The 25,479-nt window shown below is 33.2% G+C and overlaps 1 protein-coding gene across 1 annotated transcript in view; it reads left to right on the top strand.

Annotated features, from left to right (window-relative positions):
* COP1 (COP1 E3 ubiquitin ligase) overlaps positions 1 to 25,479 on the top strand; it is a 317,833-nt gene that overhangs the window by 44,538 nt on the left and 247,816 nt on the right. The window contains exons 4-5 of the mRNA XM_044674889.1: positions 5,952 to 6,028; positions 8,085 to 8,204. Of these exons, the coding sequence (XP_044530824.1) occupies positions 5,952 to 6,028; positions 8,085 to 8,204 (197 nt within the window). The remainder of the gene's footprint in view (positions 1 to 5,951; positions 6,029 to 8,084; positions 8,205 to 25,479) is intronic.

Raw genomic sequence — 25,479 nt, 5'->3', positions numbered from 1 at the left:
CCCTACCCTACCCTACCCTACCCTACCCTACCCTACCCTACCCTACCCTACCCTACCCTACCCTACCCTCCTCTTCTCTGTAACCCTTGAAGATTAATCTAATGATCTTGAAGGGATACTTTATTCTCCTCATTAGAACACAGCCCTTCATCATTGTTTAGCCCTGCCCAATTACTCTATGTATTTACCTTTCTATGATTCTCTAGCCTGTTGTCTTTGCATTTCATATTGTGTCTTCAGCTCTGGTATTTTCATCAGGAATCCTCAGAAATTCCCTGTTCTACTAAAAAGCCATTTTTCCTCCTGTAGATTTTATAGAATAAGTTATTCTTGGAAATAAATGTTTATCTTTTACCTTTTGATAAATCGTATTCCACTATTTTCTCTCTGTTATGTTGGTTGTGGCCAAAATTTGTTTCATCTTGACTTATAGTCCCTCCCTCCCCTTCCCAAATATAGTTTTGGGGTTATTCTTTTCTTTTGGCTTCCTTTATCCCATAATATTTCTTCATTTATGTTTTTGGTATCTTCTCTTTATCTATTTAGTCTAAATTAAGGGATTGGGATTTTGTGTTTTGACTTTTCTCTCCATCATTCTTGAATGAATTGGGTAAGCTTTGTTTAGTTGTATCTTCTCTGTAGTCTGGATGTTATTGTTAATCCCTGTAAGGGTGGTTGGTATTAGGAATTCCAAATTCTGCCTCAATCTCTAGCTTCTATTTCACTCACTTGGTGGTTCGTTGTGAATTCGGGCCTTGACTGGTCTCTCTCTTTTTCTTGGCCTAAACCTCAGCTGGATTGATTCTGTCCCCTGCTTGTAACTGATAAAGATCCTATAGGATGTTGGTTTTCATGCTGGTATTGTAGCTTAGCAATACTTCCTGCCCACCCCCACCCACTCCCACACAGTGATTGATTTTCTCCTTTCCCCTGCAGTGACCCCCAGGGCTCATAAGAGTGCTTGATTAGACCTGGTGTGTGGCCTCCCTACCTTACCCCCCAATACATTGATCTGCAGGGCCTGATTCTTTCTTGTGATTTCCCTGTCATAGGGATAGTCAGAAGGCCATTTGAAAAAAAAAAAAAACCAACAAAAAACAAACTTCCTTTTAAATTTTTAAATTCTGAATTTAAATAAATATTAAATATTTTATAGGTATGAAAATGTGTTTATGAGAACAAAAAGAATATTGTATATAAAACTGAGTCTCCTTTTCATACTATTAAATTTGTTTTTTTTAAATAGTATATAATAAATTTTACACAGTATTTAAATTTCCTGCCTTTATCTGCTTCCTTTTGTTCTCTTTTGTGTTAAGGTGTTTCAAATCCTTTCCGAGTTGTTGTTTTTAATGTTGTTGTCATTTTATAAATTGTTCTTTTGGTTTTATTAATCTCATTCTGTCTTGTTTCCTACTTTCCAGGATTCTCTGAAATTATCCCTTTCTTCATTTTTTATGGCTAGTCCACTAAACTCATATACCACAGTCTCTTCAGAATTTTCCTCAATATAAGAGGCAATCTGAGCTATCCCTGTAGAGCAGGGATCGGCAACATATGTCTCTCAAGCCATATCTGGCTCCACTTCTGACCAGCCAGTCTGGGCAGAGCCCCAGGATGTGCCTCAGGGGGCCCTTCAGCCCCCACCCCATATTCCAGTGCCTTCCACCTCCATCCTCAGGTGTTTATGGCTCCTGTTTATGGCTCTCACGGCCAAAAAGGTTGCCGACCTTTGGGAGGAAAAGAGGGAAGAGTGCAGCACAAATTCTTAAAAATAGGTCTCATTTGATTTCTTGAACATCATCCTGATGTGATATTTTTTTTTCTGGAATAGCTGTTCAAAAAGCTCACCTGTTTGCCTTCCATCTTGACCAGAAGTCTTGGGATCACTGTCACCATCACCAATTCCCCTCTTCTTTCCACTCCTCCATTAATTAAAAAAAAAAAAAACCCAAAACAAACCAATCTCCTTTGTAACAAGTGTTATGATCCTTGAGGGACTTGATAGAAATGATGTAGCATAGTCAAATAAAACAATTCATACAGTCAGCATGTCTGAAAATGTATGCTGAAAATGCATATCTGATTCCATATTTTGAGTCCTTTATGTTTCTGTTGGGAGATGGGTAGCATGTATCATCATTGGTCCTCTTGAGCCCTGGTTGGTCATTGCAGCAATTAGAATTCTTAAGTCCCGAAGAGTTATTTTTCTTTGTAGTCTTGTAGATGTGTATTTTGTTCTCCTAGTTCTGCTCATTTCAGTCTGTGTAAGTTCATAGGATCAAAGATTTAATATTGAACCTCTAGTCCCTTAACTTATAGATAAAACGACCTAGCTATATTTGAATAATTACAGTTTTCCTATCAAAGGACATAGTCCCTGTTGTCTTGTAATTGGGGAGCAAAGACATAAAGACTTAAGGCTAAAATTAGGCCTCAGTGTTATTTACCTGTATAAATCCAAGTAATACGGTATAGGCAAATGTAGAATAAGGTAATATGAAACAGGAAAACCCACTATTACCATTATTTTCCCAAAAGCCTTGGGTTTATAGGGGTGAGTGTATATTTGTTATATGTGTGTGTGTGTGTGTGTGTGTGTGTGTGTGTGTGTGTGTGTGTGTGTGTGTGTGTGTGTGTGTTGTTTTGATAAGTCCCATAATGGGTTGGCAGTATTACTGCTCCAAAATCAAGACTTAGGACAGACAATACTATTAGAGTGATAACTGACTTAGCAAAGATAAAGATCTTCCAGGGCTTTTAGATTCATGAGTAGGCTGAGCTACTATTTGGAGGTATTTATTTACACATAGCTCCCCCTTCCCTCCAGGAGCCTTCCCTTTCCCCACAAAGATAGCACAAGAGAGGTATAAACAGTAGTCACCCTAATTGTTGAATGCTTCCTCATTTTTAAAAACTCATCTCAAATGCCACCTCTTCTAGGAATTCTCTTCCTGTACTGCCCTACCACCTTAACTGGTAACTTACTTTATCTAGGAACTTCATATAATATTTTGTTGATTCTGTTTCTATCCATTTAATATAATTTCAAAAAATACCTGTTTATTTTGTCATTGCTTTAGAGTCCTGTAAGCTCCACAAGAATATATCTTATTTAAATTTTGTCTAGAACAGTTCTCTGTCTACAGTAGGCAATTAATAATTTAAATGTTGAATTGAATTATCTTTTTGTCCTTAAATTCTTATAACTCATGATGATTTCATGTAAAGTTCAATTGGAAATACTATGATGTGTTGATTGAAAAGAATGTGGCAAGTGATTTAAAATTAAATTTACTTATAATCCAGGTAGAATTTAGCTTGTTGATAACCATTATTGGCATATACTCACTTCTTCACCTAGTCATTAAGCAGGTATCTTTACAAATTAATTTTGTGAAAGATCATGCTATTTACATAAACTATTGGTTAGACTATTATTATAACAATGTATAGGCATATAATCTCAGAATTGAAATGTCAGCTAATCCAAATTCCTTTATAAAATAACTTAAAAATCATTTTACATTTGTTTGGCAATTTTCAATGAGGGGAAAATCCATTCTTTCCTGAGGCAGCTACTTTCATTTTTTGGATGGCACAAATTGTTAGGAATTTTTTTTTTTTAACAAGCCTGAATCTGCCTCTTTGTAATTTCTACTCATCGCTTTTAGCTCTGCACTCTGGGACTATGCAGAACTAGCCTAACTTTTCATATATTTAAAGACAGTTGTCATGCCTGTATAAATATTTTCCCTACCAAACTGAACATTCCTAATGCCCTAACACAATTATTATGGGACATGAACTTTATTTTCCTAGTTTCCTGTATCTGAATGCTCTCCAGTCTATCACTTTCCTATTAAATAATGGTGCCTAGAACTACTACTACTACTAATCGCTAGCATTTATATAGCATTTTCAGGTTTGTAAAGTGTTTTACATACATTTCATTTGATCCTTACAACAACCTTTTGAGGTAGGTGCTATTAAAGAAACTGAGGTCCAGATAGATTAATTGATAACCTCAGGATCACACACCTAGTAATTATTTGAGGCAGGTTTTAGATTCAGATCTTCTTGATTCAAGCTTTGATACTTTTCCATTATGCTACCTCCTGTGGACTCTTGCAGTGGTTTTCTGATTGATTTCTCTTGCCTGAAATCTCACCATATACTCTGATGACCTGACCGTGTCACTCCCACTCAGTGAACCCACTGCCTCCCTGTTGATGTTATGATCAAATATAAACTTTTCTCTTTGATACTGAAAACCATTCACAATGTAGCCCCAAGTAAGGATCAGTTACTCTGCTGAGTCTATTCAAGGCCTGCCATGAGCTGGGCAAAGACAGAAATGAAATGATTTTTGCCTTCTGAGGAACACTTGTTCTCCAGAAGGGGACACATAAAAGTATATGAGAAAGTATATACAAAAACATATCAGATAATTTTATTAGAGAAGACATCAGCAAATGAAGAATTGGGAAAAACCTTTAGGAAGTAGTGATCCAACTGAGCTTTGATGAGAACTAGGGATTTTAAAGTTAAAGTTGAAAGGGAGTACATTCCTGGTATTTAGGACTACTAGTGTAGAGGTGGGAAACAGGAGGAGAAAACGTGTGTAAGGAACAGCAAGAAATCCAGTTTGAAAATGCTGAAAATAAGATTGTTGGAGCAGGATTGAGGAGAACTTTAAAATTGAATAGAAGAGTTTGCATTTGATTATAGTGGTATTAGATAGAGTCATTGGAATTTATTGAGTAAAAGATGGCCAGAATTGTGCCTTTGGAATATCACTTGGACAGTTGTGTAGAGGTTGAATTGGAAAGGGAAAGACTAAAAGCATGGAGACCATTTAGAAGATTTTTTTCAAGTGCTGTTTGAATAGAGAGGAGGAGATGGGTGTAAGAGACTGAAGATAGAATGAACAAAATTTGCACCTTGTTGTATATGTGAGATGAGGGAAGAGTTAAAAATAATGCTAAAGTTGTAAGCTTGGGAAACTGGAAGAAAGGCTGATCATGGCTTCAACAGAAATAAAGAAGTATAGAGGAAGGATGGATTTTAGTGGAAAGATAATATTTCTGTTTGGAAAATGTTGGATTTTAAAGGCCTATAAACATTTAGTCCAAAATGTCCAGTAAGCAGTTTGGTTAATGTGCATTTGGAGCCCAGGTGAGAGACCAAGTTTGGTTAGAAATAATAGTTGAATTCATGAGAGCTGATTAGATCAAAAAAGGGAGAACTGAATAGGAATAATAATAAGCTTCATAATTAGGGGGTGGGAAATAGCAGATGTTTCTAAAAAGGAGCCTGATAAATAGCAAGTGGTCAGATGGGTAGGAGGAGAACAATGTCACTAAAACCCAGAAAGAAGAGAGCATTTAGGAAGGGGGAAATGGTAAACAATGTCAAGCTGAAATCAAGAAGGGTTAGGATTAAGAAGAAGCAATTAGATTTGACTATCTATTTCATTGAATTGAATTTCATTGAATCAAATGAGGTAATGTATAGAGTCTTTTACAAATCTTTTTCTTTTAAACCCTTATCTTCTGTTTTAGAATCAATACCTTATATTGGTTTTAAGGCTGAAGAGTGGTAAGGGCTAGGCAATGGGGGTTAAGTGACTTGCTCAGGGTCACATAGCTAGGAAATGTCTGAGGCCAGATTTGAACCTAGGACCTCCCATCTCTAGGCCTCGCTCTCAATCCACTGAGCCACCGAGCTGCCGCCAAAATTTTAAAACCTTATATGTTTGAATGTTTGTCCATTCTTTAAAATGGTTAATAGTAAATAAAGCAAGAGGAAAAGTCTATATTTTCTGTTTTATATTAGCTTATAGTTTTATACTTGTGAAATTAATATGGTTCAACTAAATAAAATAGCCAAGCCTGATATATATATATGTATATATATATATTAAAATAATAAATTATTTTTCTTCCCAGTGAATGAACTCATTCTCAAACAGAAGCAAAGATTTGAGGAAAAGAGGTTCAAGTTGGACCATTCAGTGAGTAGCACCGTATGTTTCAACTCTTTTTTACTACTTTTTATAACTCATTTTTTTTGCCTAACTCTTTAATCTTAAAAAAATTTGAATAGCTTATTATTGATCCAACTAAAGGAAAGTCATTCTTTTTAGTAGTATTTCCCAATTAAAATTTGAAAATTACATACTGTAGTTTGTTATACTTATTTTTGTGTGACTATCTTGTCCTATTGGTAGGTTCTCACTAAAGTAGAATTGGGCTCCCTAGACTCTCAAATTCATGATGACAGTGACCATATTTTTAGGTAACCTTTTTATCTACCTGTCTAATCAATTATGCTTTTGGTAGTAAGCATTTAGTAAGTATTAAATTTGATTAGCATAAGTCCTTATGGGAATGAAGTGGGATTTTAAAAAAAAGAATGGGAATTGAGAAAAAGAATATGAAATTATTGTGCAAAAAGATTTTTGAGGATCTCTCCAAAAAACTTTCTATTTTGGAGGACTAGTCCTAAACGGATTTTCATTTACATTTGGTTCAAGCAACCACATGTTATCTTACCAAATAGATCCTTGAAAGAACTACTTAAGCTCTCATGATCATTAACAGTAATTATAATAACGGTAATAACTACCTTTTAAACTCTATTGTGCAGAATTAATCTTAAGAGTAATTTTTTACTCTTTGAAATCTTCACATATTTTATTCAGATGATCTGGTCTGGAACTCAAACCTATTTAATTCAGTAAAATGTAGTCCATGAAACTAAAACTTGCTACTAGATTACTAAGCAATGAAATGCTGCTGAATATTTTAAAGAAAGTCCTTCTGTAGTTGTATGCTAGTTCTTCATATCATCACTCAATTTGATCAGAAAGTGAAAATGAATTACTATTGCCTTGACTGCAGATTTTTGGCATTGTAAGTAATGACTTTGCTTTTATTTAATGTGACTAATAATTCAGGAAAATGTGTTTGCCTGTGTGAGAGAATCAACACATAAAGGATCAATGTTATTATTTTTTCTTTATGCTAGTAGGATGTCCTGCATATAGTAGCACATTTTTGGAATGAATGCTATACCCCAATGCAATATTTTTGTCCAACATAGACTTTGTTCAAACTAGTCCCAAGTCATATGAAAAAATAATTTCCTTTTTATTCATTCCTCTATATTCCATTTCACTAGAATCTTTTATTATTTACTTTTTGGTTGTGAATTTTATAATTTGAGAAAAAAATTAAAGATTTGTGGAAATTGTTCCACATTTTTACTCAACAGAGACCTTACAGCACATCTTGTATGTATAAACATATACTTCTTAATGAAATACACTAATTAATTTTCAAAAATTCTCTGAGACTGAAGTGCCTATTAAGTAGTTTAACCTAGGTCTATACCTGTTTCTTGGATCAGAATTGGGTTGAAGTTTTTGTTTCTTTGCTGCTAGTATCAGTGGTGGAATTGTCTTAGTAATAGAGTTCTTTCTTTGGAGCCTTAAACTCTAATAAGATTTAAATTTTGTCACTTGCCATAGGGGTTGATATACTTAAGCCATAGCAGTGAGTTTAGAAAACTGAATTATCTCAAATGGAAATGTGCTTCTTGTAGAAAATATTCAATTTCAATTATTTAGCTTCTAAAAACTTAAGTTTTCTTGATGGTCATGATAGAGTATGAAAATACTTTTTGCTTTTAATTAAGATAATTAATTAACACTTGTATGTTTGTGTGTGTTCCATTATAATAATACATACGAATTTATCATTTTATTTTAGAGTGAATGACCATTTTGATTATTTTTGGCATGAACATGCCAATTAAAAAGAGTCACGAAGAAGACTTGTTTTGAAAGATACAAAGACATATTCATGAGGGTGAAGTTAGAATGTTGAAATTTCATCCAGAAGGGAATTTAAAGCCTTTAGTAGGGAATCAGCAGCAAGGAATGTAGTAGTATAATTTTGAAGGCGACATAATAAACTAAAGATCTTACATTTTTAAATGTATTATAGTAGCATCTAGAATATGATTTTTATGAGTTAAGATTTTGTATTTCCTCTCTCTTTTCATTTCTTCTATTTCAGAATGGTCACAGATGGCAAATATTTCAAGATTTATTGGGAACTGATCAAGATAACCTTGATTTACCTAATGTCAACCTGATGTTGGAACTACTTGTTCAAAAGAAAAAGCAGCTGGAGGCAGTAAGTGGAAGAGTTTTTTGTCTTTTTTATTTGTCTTTTCTTTAATCTTACCCTGTGTAAGGCATGTATTTAAACAGGTATAGGAATATTTTTAGAAGTATTAAGGTGGTATTATTCTGTCTTATCTTTTTTTTTTTCAATTTAGGCAGGAAAGATAATTTTTCATCTTTATCAAGGCAACTTTATCAATTTCTTTATCAAAGGACAACAATTAAAATTGTCTCTTAATATACTATCAATGTCTGTAGCAGTAGTAGGGCTGAATGTCTGAAGAGCAGTTGCAGAGTTGTATATGATTTAAATCTATCTACTAATAGGTACAACCTTTCATAAGGGACATTGACAATCTGGACTTATCTAGAGGAAGTTAGCCTTGATAGTAAAGGGACAACAACACAAAAATGAAGAATTGTTTAAAGGACCTGGTGATTTTTAGCTTGGAGAAGAAAAGATTGAAAAGGAGACGTAAATGCAATTTTTAAAAAGGTTTATAGGTGAAAGCAAGTTTAAATTGTTTTTCCAAGATCTACTAGACAGAACTAGGACTAGTGAGAAGTTAATAAAAAAACTTATTTCATATACATACGTATATATATGGAATATGATATTTTTATTTATTATATAAGGAAATATAAGGAAAAGCCTAACATTTATAATTGTCAAAAAGTTGAATGGGTTGCCTTTCGAGCTAGTGGATTTCTGCTCACTGGAGATCTTTGAGGAAAGACTAGATGACCACTTACTTGGTATATAGTAGTAGTAGAGATTCTTTATGGACTATGAGTCATACTGAGGTCCCTTCTAACTAGGAAGTGTGATTATATGTCTTTAGGAACAAAGTCTTTTGATAAGAATATGTCTCAATTGTTTATATCCCATATTGTCTCAATGAAAGCTATCTTTTCCTTCCTAAAATTTGACCTACATAAAATTTGAATATTACTCATATTCAGCATTATTTTTCAGTTTATATACTGTTTTAGTATCTATCTATCTATCTATCTATCTATCTATCTATCTATCTATCTATCGATGTTTTATTCAAAGAGCTTTCATTTCAGGACCCTGCTTCCCCTTCCCCCCAGGTATAGTGTGACTAATGCAATAGTTGATAGTAGTGGGGAAAACTGAGTAAAGTTAAATTTGATTTGATTTATAGGTAGCTTTTGAGAATCGCATTTTAAAATATTTATGTTTAATTATATAATGGCCATTATGTTATTTTTAAAACACTTTGAAATCTTACAACACAAGAAATTTTAAAACTTTGTCATACAGTTGTCCTTCCAGTAGAAAAATTATCTTTATCATTAGGTTCAGAATATAGTCAATCAGTCAAACATTTATAAAATGCTTACTATGACACAGGCATTGTTTTGAGTACTGAACAGCCAAAGAAAGTGAAAATAAAGTCCCTGATCTCAAGGAACTCATATTTTAATGAGGAAGACAACATACAACTAACTTTGTACACACAAGGTACACACATTATAAATTGAAGATAAATTCAAAAGAAAGGCACTAGCAGTTGGGGGAACCAGGAAAGGCTTCTTTTAGAAGATGAGATTTGTGTTGAATCTTGAGGAAGTTAGGATGTTGAGGTTTGGAAGGACAGCATTCCAAAGATGGGAGATAGCCATTGAAAAGGCATGGAGTAAAGAGAGAATTCTTGTGCAAGGAATAGCTAGGATAGTGTCCTTGGATTGCAGAGTACATAGAGAGGAGTAAAGTGTAAGAAAACTGGGAAGAGTTTTAGGTTGTGAAAATCTTTCAAGGGCAAATGATTTTTATATTTAATTCTGAAGGTATTAGGTGCTACTGGAGCTTATTGAGTAGTAATATGATCAAACCTGAGTTTTAATAAGATTACTTTGGCAACTGAGTGGAAGATGGTCTGGAGTGGGGAGACTTGAGGCAGGTAGATCGATTATAGAGAAGTTTGTTGTAGTCTTCGAGGGTGAGGTGATGAGAGAAGGCCTGTATGAGGAATAGCTAGGATTATATTTTTACAGGTAGAGAGAAAAATGAAGATAGAAACTATAAAACAAGGAAACTGTGGATATGTGTGATGAATGTTACTAAGGAATCTGTGAAGACATAGAGTTTGTGAGCTTAGGTATCTGGGATAGTGGTATTGCCCTCAACTATTATAGGAAAGCTGGGAAGAGGGACAATTTTAGGAAAAAGAAAATGAGTTCAGTTTTTTATTAATTGACTTTGAGACATTCATAAGACATCCAGTTTGAGATGTCCATTGCGTAATTGGTGATATGAGACTAAATAGAGGTCAGTAGAAAAGGGCTGAATAAATAGATCTGAGAATTAGACGCTAGGGAAGATTATTGAGAGTTCTTCATATCACTTTGTTGAATCCTGATGTTTGAATAATAATACTTTATATTTCTTTTGTTGACTTTAGTAGTTCAAGGATTTATTATTTCAATAATATGGGTACTTTTCCACTTTTTCCATTAAAAATAATCTTTTGTTTTTTCCCTACTTAATATGTAAAAATAATTTTTAACATTTTCAAAAATTATTTCCAAATTCAATTAGTCCTTACCCCCTTCTCTGAGATGGCAAGCAATTTGATAAAGGTTTTTTCCTGTGCCATCATACAAAACATTCCTATATTAATCATTTTGTGGAAGAAAACATATATCAAAAACAAACAATTTAAAATAATATGCTTCAATTTGCATTCAGACTCCATCATACTTCTTGGTGGTTCTTAGCATTTTTTATTGTTAAATCCTTCAGAATTATTTTGGGTTATTGTATAACTGAGAGTAGCTGTCATTCTCAGTAGATCCTTTTACACTATTGCTATTACTGTGAATAGTGTTCTCCTGGTTCTGCTCTTTTCACTTTGTATCAGTTCATGTCATTCTCTTTCTTATAGTACCATGGTATTCCATCTCAATCATGTTCCACACCTTGTGTAGCCTTTCCCTATTTGATAGACATCCCTTCAACTTCCCATTTTTTGCCACCGAATAAAGAGCTAGTCCTAATTAATTTTTTTTGAGGTACAGATGTAGAAGCAGTATCATTGGATCAAAAAGTATGCATATTTCTCTAGCCTTTTGGACATAGTTCTGAATTTTTCTCCAGATTTGTTGAAGTAGTTTGCAACTCACCAGCAGTGCTTTAGTGTCTCATTTTTCCCACATACCTTTCCAACTTCTGTAATTTTCTTTTTCTCTCATATTAACCCATTTGATAGTTATGAGATGGTACCTCAGAATTGTTTTAACTTGCATTTCTCTAATCATTAGTTATTTAGATTATTTTTTCATGACTATAGATATCTTTGATTACTTCATCAGAAAACAACCCATCTTTTGACTATTTACCAATTGGGGAATGACTTGTATAAATTCAACTCAGTTGTCTATATATTTCATAAATAAGGCCTTTGTCAGAAAAGTTTACTGTAATTTTTTTTTCTTGTTAATGATTAATGTGTATATTCCCTCCATCCTATTTGCCTGTGTTTATCCTACTCTCTCTCCTTTCAACCTGTCTCTCCTTAAATATGCTTTGCTTCTGAGTACCACTTCTTTCATTTCACTCCTTTAATTTTTTGGATATCATTTCATCATATCCACTTCATACCTCTCTTTGTATACTCCTAACTTCTCTAATAATGAGTTATTGGAAGTTACAAGTATCATCTTCATATATAGGAATGTAAACAGTTTAATCTCATTAAATCCCTTTTGATTTCTCTTTCCTATTTACCTTTTTATGTTTCCCTTGAGTCTTATATTTGAAGGTCAGATTTTCTATTCAGCTCTGATCTTTTCATCAGAAATGATGAAATCAGAAATCAGAAAAAAAACATTTTTTCCTAGAAAGTTTTGCTGGGTAGGTAATTCATAGTTTTAACCCTAGCTCCTTTGCCTTCCAGAATATCATAGTCCAAGCCTTCTAATCCTTTAATCAATCAATCAATCAATCAATCAATTAATTAGTGTTTACTTGAAAATATTTATTTAATTAATTTAGAATATTTTTCCATGGTTAAATGGTTCATGTTCTTTCCCTCCCCTCATCCCATCTCCCTCCCATAGCCAATGAGCAATTTCACTGCGTTTTACATGTGTCATTGATCAAGAACTATTTCCATTTTATTAATATTTGCATTAGGGTGATCACTTTGAGTCTATATCCCCAATCATATCCCCATCGGCCCATGTGATCAAGCAGTTGTTTTTCTTCTTAGTTTCTACTTCCGCGATTCTTTCTCTGGATATGAATAGCATTCTTTCTCATAAGTCCCTCAGAATTGTCCTGGCTAATCCTTTAATTTAGAAACTGCTATATCTGATGTTATCCCATGTCTCTGTGATATTTGAATTGTTTCATGAATTCTGTTTGCAGTATTTACTCCTTGACGTAGGAGTTTTCAAATTTCACTAATATATTCTTGGAAGTTTTCATTTTGAGATCTCTTTTAGGAAGCAGTCAATATACATTGTTTCAGTGTCCATGTTACTCTCTGATTGGAGAATGTCTGGGAATTTCTTGAAAGATGATATTTAGACTCTTTTTGGTCATGGCTTTTAGGTAGTCTCATAATTCTTAAATGATCTCTCCTAGATCTATTTTCTAGGTCAGTTATTTTTCCAACAAGATATTTCACATTCTCTTCAATTGTTATCATTATTTTGGTTTTGTTTCTTGATGTCTCATTAGCTTCTACTTGCCCAATTCTAATTTTTAAGGAATTTTTTTCTCAGTAATTTCTTGTACCTACTTTTCTATTTGGCTAATTCTACTTTTTAAGAGGCTCTTCTCTTCATTCAATTTTTGTATATATATATTTTTTCATTTGACTAATTCTATTTCCTACAGCCTTCTTTTCTGTGGATGTATGTGTGTTTGCCATCTGACTCCTATTCTGTTTTTCAAGGTGTTTTTTTTCCTCAGTATTTTTATACCTCCTTTAACAAAACATTTTTTTTTCATTTCTTTCTTGTATCATTTTCTTTTCCTGATTTTTCTTTCCCCTCTCTTATTTGATTTTTAAAATCTTTTTTGAGTTCTACCATGAATTCTTTTTGAACCTGAGTCTTTAGGTGTAGCAGTTTTGACCTTGTTGTCTTCTGAATTTGTTTTGATCTTCTCTGTCAACATAGTAACTTTATATGACCAGGTTCTTTTTTTTTTTTTTTTTTTTTGGTAGTTTGCTCATTTTTCTAATCTATTTGTTGGAGGAGGAACATTGTCCAAAGCACCAATTTTTTCTGTAGCTGTTTTCAGAGCTATTTCTGGGGGCTCATAACTTTTCAGTTCTTCCAAAGTGGTATGATATAAGTAAAGATATGCTTTCTATTCTCCTAGCCTATGCTCTGATCTGTGAGAGACCATAAGTACTCTTTTCTGCCTGGAGACTATGACATGGATATTCTTTCTTTGTGACCATAAGCTCTTGAATGCTGCTATTTCTCCCTGCCCTGGGACTGCGACTTTGATTTCTGTATGGGCAGTGCAAGACTGCAACTTTGATTTCTGTATGGGCAGTGCAAGAATGCTACACCCAGTGCATTCAGAGGAACCCTTGAAATCTCTTTCTGTTCATTTATCTGACTTCCTTACTATAACTACATTGCCAAAAGTGTTGGCAAACCTTTTAGAGATTATGTGCCCAAATTGCACTTTTAAGCTACCTATGAGGCCACCTGCCCCTGCCACCCCCCCACCCCCCACTACTCTGGAGAGTGGAGGGAGGAAGTGCTCATGTTGGTCTGCTGGGCAGAGAGGTGGGGCATGCAAAAATGTCTCAGACTTGATGGAGAGGGGGAACAGAGCTAGGCCCCTCCTGCACACCAGGGCATGTTTATCACATCTTTGCCAACACAGGCCTAAGAGCTCCAGAAGCTGCTGCTGCTAGTTCACTTATCCCTAAGGCTTGCTTCTGGTATCTTCCTGGGGTATTGCCTGTGCTGTGCTGTATTCTACTTCCACCCCAATATGACAGATTTTTCTTTTTTTGGAGTAGAAATTTGTTTTGCTCCATCTTTTTGTATATACTGCATCTTTTGAGACATTATTTTAAAGTTGTTTGGAGAGGAGTTTGGTAGAGATTAGGAAGGTTGGTGTTGACAAAAATTTGCTCTATGTAGCTCTATCTTGCAGCCTAGAACTTAGGCCTTTAATGAAACGGTGATAAAATATATATTGTTTTTGAAAGTCTACAAAGTATTTCACATACATTATTTCACTTTAATTTACACTATTCCTGTGAAGTCTTGTGCCATATTCTTATTCCAGATGAAGAAAGAACCGAGGATGAGGCTGAAACCTGGCTTGAAGTTTAGCACTCTTTCTTGATTTGAAGTTTAGTATTCTTTTGACCAACCCAAACTTCTTGGCCTATTTTTGGGACTTTCCAATACTGTCTCCTAGTTTCTTCCTAATTAAATTAGAATCATTGTACATGAAACTTGTTTTTGTTGTTGTTTTGCCTTATGGGATTATAGTTTTAGAACTGGAATAAACTAATTAGTCCAACCTTTTTATTTTGTGGATAAGGAAAATGAGACCTACAAATGTTAAGTGACTTGCCCAAGGTCACAGATTTTTGAAACTGGCAGAATTTGAAGTTGTATTTTCTGATTCCAAATCTAAGAATGCTTTCCTTTGTATTGGAGTATATTGTATGGTAGCGTCTGATGAGGATATTTCTTCTGCAAATGCAAATCTAGTATAATTGCCAGTGATGCTGTGAGGTTAAATCACACTTCCAAAGTGTGCTTATAGGCAAATCTGGTACTCATTTGATAATGAGATCTTCCTGGCTTTAAGACATGGCTCTCCCTTCACTATATTATGTTCCTGCCCTCTAACCACCTCTGTCTTTACTTTTGCTTAAAAATGTACAACCCTTCCCATACATATATGTGTATGTAAATGGACACATTTATATTTATGTGTAAATACATGAATATATGCAGATGTGTGTATTTGTACATCTCTGTGTCCAAAATTGTGAGTAACATTTACTTACTATAATATTTACTTTTTAATAATAGACGTATATAACAAGGAAATTAGTGATTTGTAAAAGAAAGGTCCCATCTATACCAAAATAATCATAGCAGTACTTTTTTTGTAGTAGCAAAGAATTGCTACAATCAGAGAATGGCTTAACAAATTGTGGTACATGATAATGGAATATTACTATATTAAGAAAACTGACTATGGAGGCAGCTAGGTGGCTCAGTGGATAGAGCACCAGGCCTAGAGTCAGGAAGATCTGATTTCAAATGAGACCTGGAACACTTACTAGTTATATGACCATAGGCTTAGCCCTGTTTCTCTTAACCCATTGGAGAAGAAATGGCAAACTACTCCAGTATTGTTGCTAAGAAAAACCCAAGTGAGATCACACAGAGTTGGACACAACTGAAACAACCAAATATTAATAACAAAATTTTCATCTGAAAGTTTCTGTCCTTTTAAAATAACAGGCACAGGTTTTATCTCTGTCTCTTTTAAGAATTTGTTGATTAATTTTTTTTCATTTTTATACTTTTTGGATACATTTGACCACCTCATCTTCTCTTGGCTTCTGTGATACTTATATCTTCTTGTTCTCGTCTTGCCTGCCTGACTATTCTTTTCTGATCTAATTTGCTGGAACAAATTTCCCTTAGATATGACTGCTATGAGAATCTGGCATTTCTTTTTTCCATATTTTCTTTTTTGGGGAACTCAGTACTTTTTTTTGGTTCCCTTATTATTTCTACAAACATTACTTTCAAATCTATATATTCAGTCTAAATCTCTTAAATTTCAATTTTTCATCTCTTTAAACTAATGAACAGTTATTAAAATACATATTTTTATAACTGTTTATATATGTATATATATATAAATTTGGCAAACTTTCAGGTCATGTCTCTTATTAGTCCTGTTTTCTCAACTTGCTTATCCTGTATCAGGCCCTTATCTTATCCAGACTATTGCATGAACTTCTTTTTAAAAATTAAAACTTTTTTTTTATAGTAAATCCTTATCTTTTGTCTTAGAATCAATTTTTTTGTATTGGTTCCTAGGCAGAAGAGCTGTAAAGGCCAGTGGGGGTTAAGTGACTTATTCAGGGTCACAAAGCTAGGAAGTATCTACAACCAAATTTGAACCCATGCTTTCCTGTCTCTAGGCCTGCTTCTATCCACTGAGTCACCTAACTGCCCCCATTACACAAACTTTCTAATTGATGTCTTCTCTTTCAATCTTCTCCCTCCACTCTGATTTCAGAGGAATCTTTCTAAAGAATAGATAGGTGTGATTGAGTATCAGTTCCCAATGCAAGAAACTTCAGTGACTCCCTGAAGTAAGAGAAAGAGAGGAGTGTCTTAACTTGGAGTCTTTGAAGTTTAAAAAAATAAATTTTGATGCCTTGATTTAAATATAATTAATTTCTTTCTATGTAATTTACTTTATGCTTTTGAAAAATTATTCTAAAAAGAGGTCATAAGTTTTAACAGACTTCCAAAAGGTTCTGCCATGTAAAAAATAGATTTCAAGCCCCTGCTCTAGATCAGATACAAACTTATCTGATATTTAAAGACCTTTTTTTTCATTGGATAACAGCCAAATGGGAAATTCAGCCCTAAAATCAAACCATTTGAATTTGAAAATCAAAAGACTTTTGGGAGAATAAGGAGGTACAAATTAATAATAACTTTCCATAAGTCTCTTCTATTCTATCATCCACTAAGCTATTAAAATTGATTTCCCTAAAGTTAACATTCTGACCATGCTACTTCCTTATACATTAAACATCTGTGGTTCCCTGTCACCTTTAGGATCAAATATAACTATAAAATCTTCTATTTGACATTCAAAGACCTTCATTACTTGACCTCTTCTTATCTTTCCAGACATCTATACCTTTTTCTCCCCTTTCTCTCCTTCCATATATGTCCCTTTGATCCAATGAAAACTGGCTTCCTTCTTATTTATTGCAGAATATACTCCATCTCCAAATTCCATGAATTTTCACTAGCTTTTTTCTCCCATCACTTCCCTGGGTTCCTTCAAGTCCCAGGTAAAACTTTGCCTAAAGGAACTCTTTTTTCAATCATCCATAAAGTTGGTGTCTACCTTCTCTTAATTATCTCTTTAGGCTATATGTATTTTGTTTGTAAATAATTGTTTATAAGTCAAACTCCCCTCTCCCCCCAGAGATTATCTTTCACTTTTCTTTCTATCCTAGTCCCTAGTATTGTTCTTGGTTCATAGTGGGCACTTAAGTTCTAGTTAATTGACTGATGAAGCCAGCCTGTAAATTAAATCTATAAAGGTAAAAAAGTGAACCATTTGATATAAAGATATTGAGATTAAAAAAAAATTTTAACAGTAATACAGGAATGAGTGAAGACTAGTTTTGAATAATCCAATAAATTAGATACTCAACCTTGGAGTCATCCTCCATTTTCTTACCCCCAAAACCCAATGAGTTGCCTGATGATGAATAAATGAATGAATGAATGAATGAGCATTTATTAATTGCTACATACTTGCCACTCTCCTAACTGCTGAAGATACAAATATAAAAATGACCTGCTCTCTAGGAGTTTTCATTCTATATTGGGCAGTAGAAACCAGAGTGAAGCATTATTTATGAAAAAGTCTTAATTCTACCTCCACGGTGTCTTTATTTCTTTCCCTTTTCCTAGTTATATAAGATATCACTTTAAATTATCTTGTACTTAGTGTGTGTATGTATTTATATTTATATATGTACACACTTAAATGTACATGGTGTCTCCCCCTCTATAATATGAACTCTTTGAAGGCAAGGACTTGAATATTTTCATTGTTGTTTTCTCGGGCAGCTAGTACCATGTTGGTGCATAATAGGTTGTTTAAAATTCTGTTTGGATTGATCTTTCTTCATCAGTATCAATTGTGAACATTTAATACTTCACTGTGAAGTGTGAAAATACTGTGAATAAAAATATTTATTATTACCTACTTCTTAGGGTTCTTATGAGAAATATATTTTGTAAACATAAAACACTATTTTAGTATGACCTATTATCTTAAAATATTTAATCTTAAAACTAGCATTATATCAAGTCTAACTCAAAAAGTGTTTGAATCTACAAGTTAAGATTGTAAATGAGATTTTGGGGTTTTTATGCTGTCATGCAACATTGCATAGTCATGTTTGCATTTTCTAAGTATGAGTATTAGCTTTTGTTTTCATCCCACAAATCATCCCTTAGTGGCTGTCTCTTTGAATAATGAAATAACTAAATGGTAGTCATTAGCATGGTGAAAGAGAAGATTTAACATACTTAGAAAATACCTAAAGCAAGTTATTCTTTTAACTGTAATTGAAATTTGATTGTCTCATTTCTTTTGGGACATTTATGCTGATATATTTAGGATATATGTTAGCATAAAGAAAAATTAAAAACTAGATATTAACTCAGATTTTTCATTAAAATAAAAATGATATAAATCCTTTTACTAGCAGCTTTATATTCATTATTAGTATCATTTGGATACCATTTTTAAATGGTAAGAATTTTATAAATTTCTGGTTCTGTAGAAATTTGAATTATAATTCATTTTAAGTAATATTAATGTTATCTCTTATATGATTAGCCATGAACTTTCTGACACTATAACAGTGTGACAGTATAAAAGCATCAGGGTTTAGTAGAGCAATTTACTAGCTCATATAGGGACCTAGGTTTTGTCTTCCTCTTCAAGTAACTAGCTGGGTACTTTGGGACAAGTTACTTAATCTATTTGACTTTTCTCATTTATAATAGAAGCAGGTTAAACTGGGTGTTCTTTGTGATTTTTCCCACCTATAAAATTATGCAATTATAATAAATCTTTGTTAAAGATGTTTCCTTATTGCTTCTTACTCTTAATGAGAGGCCAAAAAACCTCATTAGTCTTTTTTTAGTCTTAAATTTGAAGAACATTATGAATATAGTATGTTCCCTTGTATTATTTAATCAGTATTTTAATATTTGTCTACCCTTTTCTCAGTACAATTTTTTAAATTTAAAAAAAGTTTTTAGAAAAATTTTCCATGGTTACATGATTCATGTTCTTACTTCCCCCCCCCCCCCAATCTCTCCCCATAGCTGACGCGCATTTCCACTGGTTTTAACATGTGTCATCAGCCAAGACCTATTTCCATATTATTAATAGTTGTATTGGTGTAGTCGTTTAGAGTCTATATCTCCAATCATGTCCGCATCAACCCATGAGTTCAAGCAGTTGTTTTTCGTCTTTGTTTTCACTCATATAGTTCTTTCTCTGAATGTGGGTAGCGTTCTTTTCCATAAATCCCTCAGAATTGTCCTGAGTCATTGCATTGCTGCTAGTACAAAAGTCTATTAGGTTCAATTTTATCACAGTGTATCAGTCTCTGTGTATAATGTTCTTTTGGCTTTGCTCCTTTCACTCTGCATCAATTCCTGGAGGTCTTTCCAGTTCACATGGAATTCCTCCAGTTTATTATTCCCTTGAACGAAATAGTATTTCATCACCAGCATATACCACGATTTGTTCAGCCATTCCCCAATTGAAGGGCATACCCTCGTTTTCCAGTTTTTTGCTATCACAAAAAACGCAGCTATAAATATTTTTGTACAAGTCTTTTTAACTATGATGTCTTTGGAGTACAAACCCAACAATGGTATGGCTGGATCAAAGGGTAGGCCTTCTTTTAGTGCTCTTTGGGCATAATTCCAAGTTGACATCTAGAATGGTTGGATCAGTTCACAACTCCCCCAGCATTACATTAATGTCCCAGTTTTGCCACATCCCCTCCAACATTCATTACTCTCCTCTGCTATCATTTTAGCCAATCTGCTAGGTGTGAGGTGATACCTTAGAGTTGTTTTGATTTGCATTTCTCTAATTATTAGAGATTTAGAACACTTTCTCATGTGCTTATTGATACTTTTGATTTCTTTATCTGAAAATTGCCTATTCATGTCCCTTGCCTATTTATCAATTGGGGAATGGCTTGATTTTTTATACAATTGATTTAGTTCCTTGTATATTTGAGTAATTTGACCTCTGTAAGGATTTTTTGTTATAAAGATTTTTCCCCAGTTTGTTGTTTCCCTTCTGATTTTGGTTGCATTGTTTTTGTTTGTACAAAGCTTTTTAATTTAATATAATCAAAATTATTTATTTAACATTTTGTAATTTTCTCTAACTCTTGCTTGGTTTTAAAATCTTTCCTTTCCCAGAGATCTGACAGGTATACTATTCTGTGCTCACCTAATTTACTTACAGTTTCCTTCTTTATATTCAAGTCTTTCACCCATTTTGAATTTATCTTGGTGTAGGGTGTGAGATGTTGATCTAAACCTAATATCTCCCATATTGTTTTCCAATTTTCCCCAGCAGTTTTTGTCAAATAGTGGATTTTTGTCCTCATTGCCCATTTTAATACCTTCAATTTCTTTTTCTTTAATTGCTACTGTAAGTGTTTCTAGTACAATGTTAAATAATAGAGGTGATTATGGGCATCCTTGTTTCACTCCTGATCTTATTAGGAAGGCTGCTAACTCATCCCCATTGCAGATGATGCTTGCTGATTGTTTTAGATATATACTGCTTATTATTTTTAGGAAAGGTCCTTCTAGTCTTATACTTTCTAGTGTTTTTAATAGGAATGGGTGTTGTATTTGTCAAAGGCTTTTTTAGCATCTATTGAGATAATGATGTGATTTTTGTTTGTTAGCTTGTTGACATAGTCAATTATGTGCATGGTTTTCCTAATGTTGAACCATCCTTGCATTCCTGATATAAATCCCACCTGATCATGATGGATAATACTCTCAATCATTTGCTGGAGTCTTTTTGCTAGTATTCTATTTAAGATTTTTGCTTCTGTGTTCATTAGGGAAATTGGTCTGTAGTTTTCTTTTTCTGTTTTTGATCTACCTGGCTTTGGAATCAGTACCATATTTTTGTCATAAAAGGAATTTGGTAGGACTCCTTCTTTGCTTGTTATATCAAATCATTTGTATAGTATAGGGATTGGTTGTTCTTTGAATGTTTCATAGAATTCACTTGTGAATCCATCAGACCCTAGCGATTTTTTTCTTAGGGAGTTTTTTGATGGCTTGTTCAATTTCTTTTTCTGATATTGGATTATTTAAGTATTCTATTTCTTCTGCTGTTAATCTAGGCAATTTATATTTTTGTAAACATTCATCCATATCACCTAGATTGCTATATTTATTGCCATATAATTGGACAAAATAGTTTTTAATGATTGCCTTAATTTCCTCTTCATTAGAGGTGAGGGTCTCCCTTTTCATCTTTAATACTTTTAATTTGGTTTTCTTCTTTCTTTTTTTAAATTAGATTGACAGTACTTTGTTTATTTTATCTGTTTTTTTAAAATACCAGCTTCTAGTCTTATTTATTAATTCAATAGTTCTTTTACTTTCAATTTTATTAATTTCTCCTTTGATTTTTAATATTTCTAATTTAGTTTTCTTCTGAGGATTTTTCATTTATTCATTTTCTAGTTTTTTAAGTTGCATACCCAATTCATTAACCTCTGCCCTCCCTAATTTGTTAATATATGCACTCAGTGATATAAATTTTCCCCTTAGAAATGCTTTGGTTGCATCCTATAGGTTTGGGTAAGATGTCTCATCATTGTCATTGTCTTCAATGAAATTATTAATTGTTTCTATGATTTGTTCTTTCACTAAATTATTTTGGAGAATCATATTATTTTATTTCCAATTAGTTTTTGGTTTGCCTCTCAATGTATTCTTACTAATAACTATTTTTATTGCATTATGATCTGAGAAGGTTACATTTATTGTTATCTGCTTTTTTGCATTTGTTTGCCATGTTTCTATGCCCTTTTACATGGTCTATTTTTGTGAATGTTCCATGTGCTACTGAAAAGAAGGTGTATTCCTTTTTGTCCCTATTTATTTTTCTCCATATATCTATTAACTCTAGTTTTTCTAGGACTTCATTCACCTCTCTTATCTCTTTCTTATTTATTCTTTGGTTTGATTTATCTAGATCTGATAGGGGACAGTTGAGATCCCCACTAGTATAGTTTTGCTATCTATTTCATCCTTGAGTTCACTAACTTCTCCTTTAGAAATTTGGAAGCTATACTGTTTGATGCATACATGTTGAGTACTGATATTTCATCATTGTTTATACTGCTTTTTATTAGTATATAGTTACCTTCCCTATCTCTTTTAACCATATCTATTTTTACTTTGGCTCTGTCAGCGATCATGATGGCAACCCCTGTCTTCTTTTTCTCATTTGAACCTCAATAACTTTTGCTCCATCCTTTCATTTTAACTCTATGTATGTCAGCCTGTCTCATGTGTGTTTCTTGTAAACAACATATGGTAGGATTTTGGTTTCTAATCCACTCTGCTATTTGCTTCCGTTTTATGGGCTAGTTCATCCCATTCACATTCAGAGTTATAATTATCAACTGTGTATTCCCAGGCATTTTGATTCTCTCTCCTTGTTCTGTCCTTTCTTCTTTCCCTATTTCCTTCTATACCATTCTTTTTTTAAATCATTTCCCCTAATCCCCTCCCTTATTGTACTTCCCTTTCTACCCTTTCCCTTCTAATTCTCCTCTTATTCTTCTTTAGGACCGTTTTAAGCTACCCAACCCCAACCCTGCCCTCTCTCTTCCTGGTGTTAGTTCCCTCTCCACCAGTCTTTTTGTTACCCTTCTTCTTCTCTATAGGGCGCAAATCAGTTTTCTGCCCCAATGGATCTGATTGTTCTTCTCTCTTTAAGTTAATTTCAATGTACTTAAGTATTAAATATTTCCTCTGTCCAACCTCTTTACCCTTACAGTGTGTTGTTATTCTTCCCTGTTGGCCCCACGCTCTTCTTTATGCAATATAAATTTATTCCTTTTTGTTTTTTTTTCCCTATTTTTCTTAATATTACCTTCTTTTTCCCCCCTCTAGTTTTGTATATATTTATACATACATACATTCATACATACATACATACATACGTGTATGTATATATATATATATATATATGTATATATATTGACATTTCATCCTATACAGTATGTCACTGTTCCCTCTTTGTAAACAATTTTTGAAAATCTTGTGTTCTCTTTGATGTTTCACATTTTTATTTAGTGCATTTGCATTTTGTTATGCTGACCCGTAACTTTGCCATTGGAACTAATCACTATGAACTGACCTAGATTACTTGCCCCTAGAATTAATTGCATTTTGGGGGTGCTTCTCAGACAAGAGTACAATTGTGCTGGATTATTTAGTTTGTTTATATTTAAGTTTCCCTCTTTCCTTGAATTGATTCCCAGTTTTAATTTTTTTGGTAGTCATATTCAAGTCCTTTTTTCTCGTGAATGGAAATTTAAGTATATAAACAAACTTCTTTGAAGCTAACATGGCCAGTACTTTGTTAGGAAGCTACTTGAATGTGCTACTCAGATGAATATTTGTTAGCTATATTGTTATATTAATTCTTTATGCCAGGATTCTTAATCTTTTTTTATGTCATGAACCTCTTGGACAAGCTGTTGAAACCTATGAATCCTTTCTCAGAATCATGTTTTTAAAAACTTAAGTAAAATACATAGAGTTGCACAGCATGCTATATATATTTAAATACAATTATCAAAATAGAAAAAAACAGTACCTGCCCTGTAGTATGTAATGGAGATCCAGTCTTTGTCCAGTGAACAGAGCATTTCGAGACATGCAAAACAAATCAAAGTACATCATATGAGAATGGAAATATATTTTAAATGCCAAGAAAATTGCAGTGTGTCTGGATATTTTCTTTCTTTTTCATTTGGTCATCTTTTCTAACTTTCATCCTTTTGGGAAATAATGTTTGTAAATATGTGTTGGGAATTTTAATTATAACTTAGAACATTCATTGGCAAGGCAAATGGATAGTGGTGGTGGGGAAAGCTTTGAAGGATTCAGTTGAAGATTTTGCTTAAAGTTTAAAATGGCTGGTTTTAATTTACTTTTTAAAAGCACAATACATTTAACAAAAAAAAAAAAATCCAGTCTGTTTACTTATTTGATTTCTGAGGACCTCATTTTTTCTTTAACAGTTTATTTTGTTGTGCTAATTACTGTAAAAATTTTAATGTGACCAACCACAAAGTTGTTGGTCACCAACACCAGTCATTTGTCAATGAGTATTGCAGCTTTACTTTCAGAAAAGCTTAGCTTAGCTTAGCTTAGCTTAGCTTAGCTTACCATATCTTATCTTACCTTACCTTATCTTATCTCAGCTTATCTTTTCTCATCTCATCTTATTTTTCTTCTGTAATTGAAAAATGAGATTCCATGGGTTTATTTACTTTTGCATTTTTTCAGTTTTATCTTTAAGAGAAATTGTCATTTAACAAAATTAATTATGGCAGTGGTGCCATTGTGCCTTTGATTAGCATCTTAACATTTTTTAATCTTTTATCTAATGAATTAGTTTATCTGTAATAATTTTGTTCCCAGGGTGAAGTCATTTAGTCAGTTTGTCTTTATCTGAGTGATGTGTGACTGTAGTTTATTCTAGTTACTAATCTGTATTATTTATATTTACCCTTTCTCTTTCCTTAAAATAGATCACTAACATTTTTTTCCTTTATTTTTATTAATTCTTGAAATAGTTATATGTACATGTAGTTTTTTCTAGTAGGCCTTCTAAAAATAATCCATTTATTATATCTTATCATATTGTATGATTAAATAAGATCTGTGGAATACAATTTTAAGAATTTATACTCTTTCCAGAATTTCCAGAATGTCATCATTTTTCTTGAAATGGTTTTGATTTTGTACTTATTTTATTCTCTGTGCACTTGAAATTGGGAGGGGAAAACAGAATTGAGAAGGAATTTGCCACTTTTCCATTATATGTTTCTCATATAGTAGCATAGTATATAGATCAGAGGTAACCTTGTGTCGTAGATAGATTTCTGGATATTGAGCTAGTAGGACTTGGGTTTAAATCTTGCCTCTGCCACTTATTAGTGCATTAGATATGTGGGTAAGGTATAGGTTATTTAATTATGAAATTCATATGTTTTCATAGATCATGGATTTAGAGCTAAAGAGGCCCTAGAGGACATCTAGTCCAACTTCTTTATTTTATAAATGAGGAAATTGAAGACAGAGAGGTTAAATAACTTACTTAGGGTAATTATCTGATTTTTAATTCAGGCCTTCCTGATAACAAGCCCAGTGTTATCTATATCTACCTGTTGTGGTGCCTC

The sequence above is a fragment of the Gracilinanus agilis genome, chromosome 4 (assembly GCF_016433145.1).
Source record: "Gracilinanus agilis isolate LMUSP501 chromosome 4, AgileGrace, whole genome shotgun sequence".
In the NCBI taxonomy this organism is placed as follows: Eukaryota; Metazoa; Chordata; class Mammalia; order Didelphimorphia; family Didelphidae; genus Gracilinanus; species Gracilinanus agilis.
The sequence above is the reverse complement of the archived record's forward strand: the minus strand, read 5'-3'. Positions and strand labels throughout refer to the sequence as shown.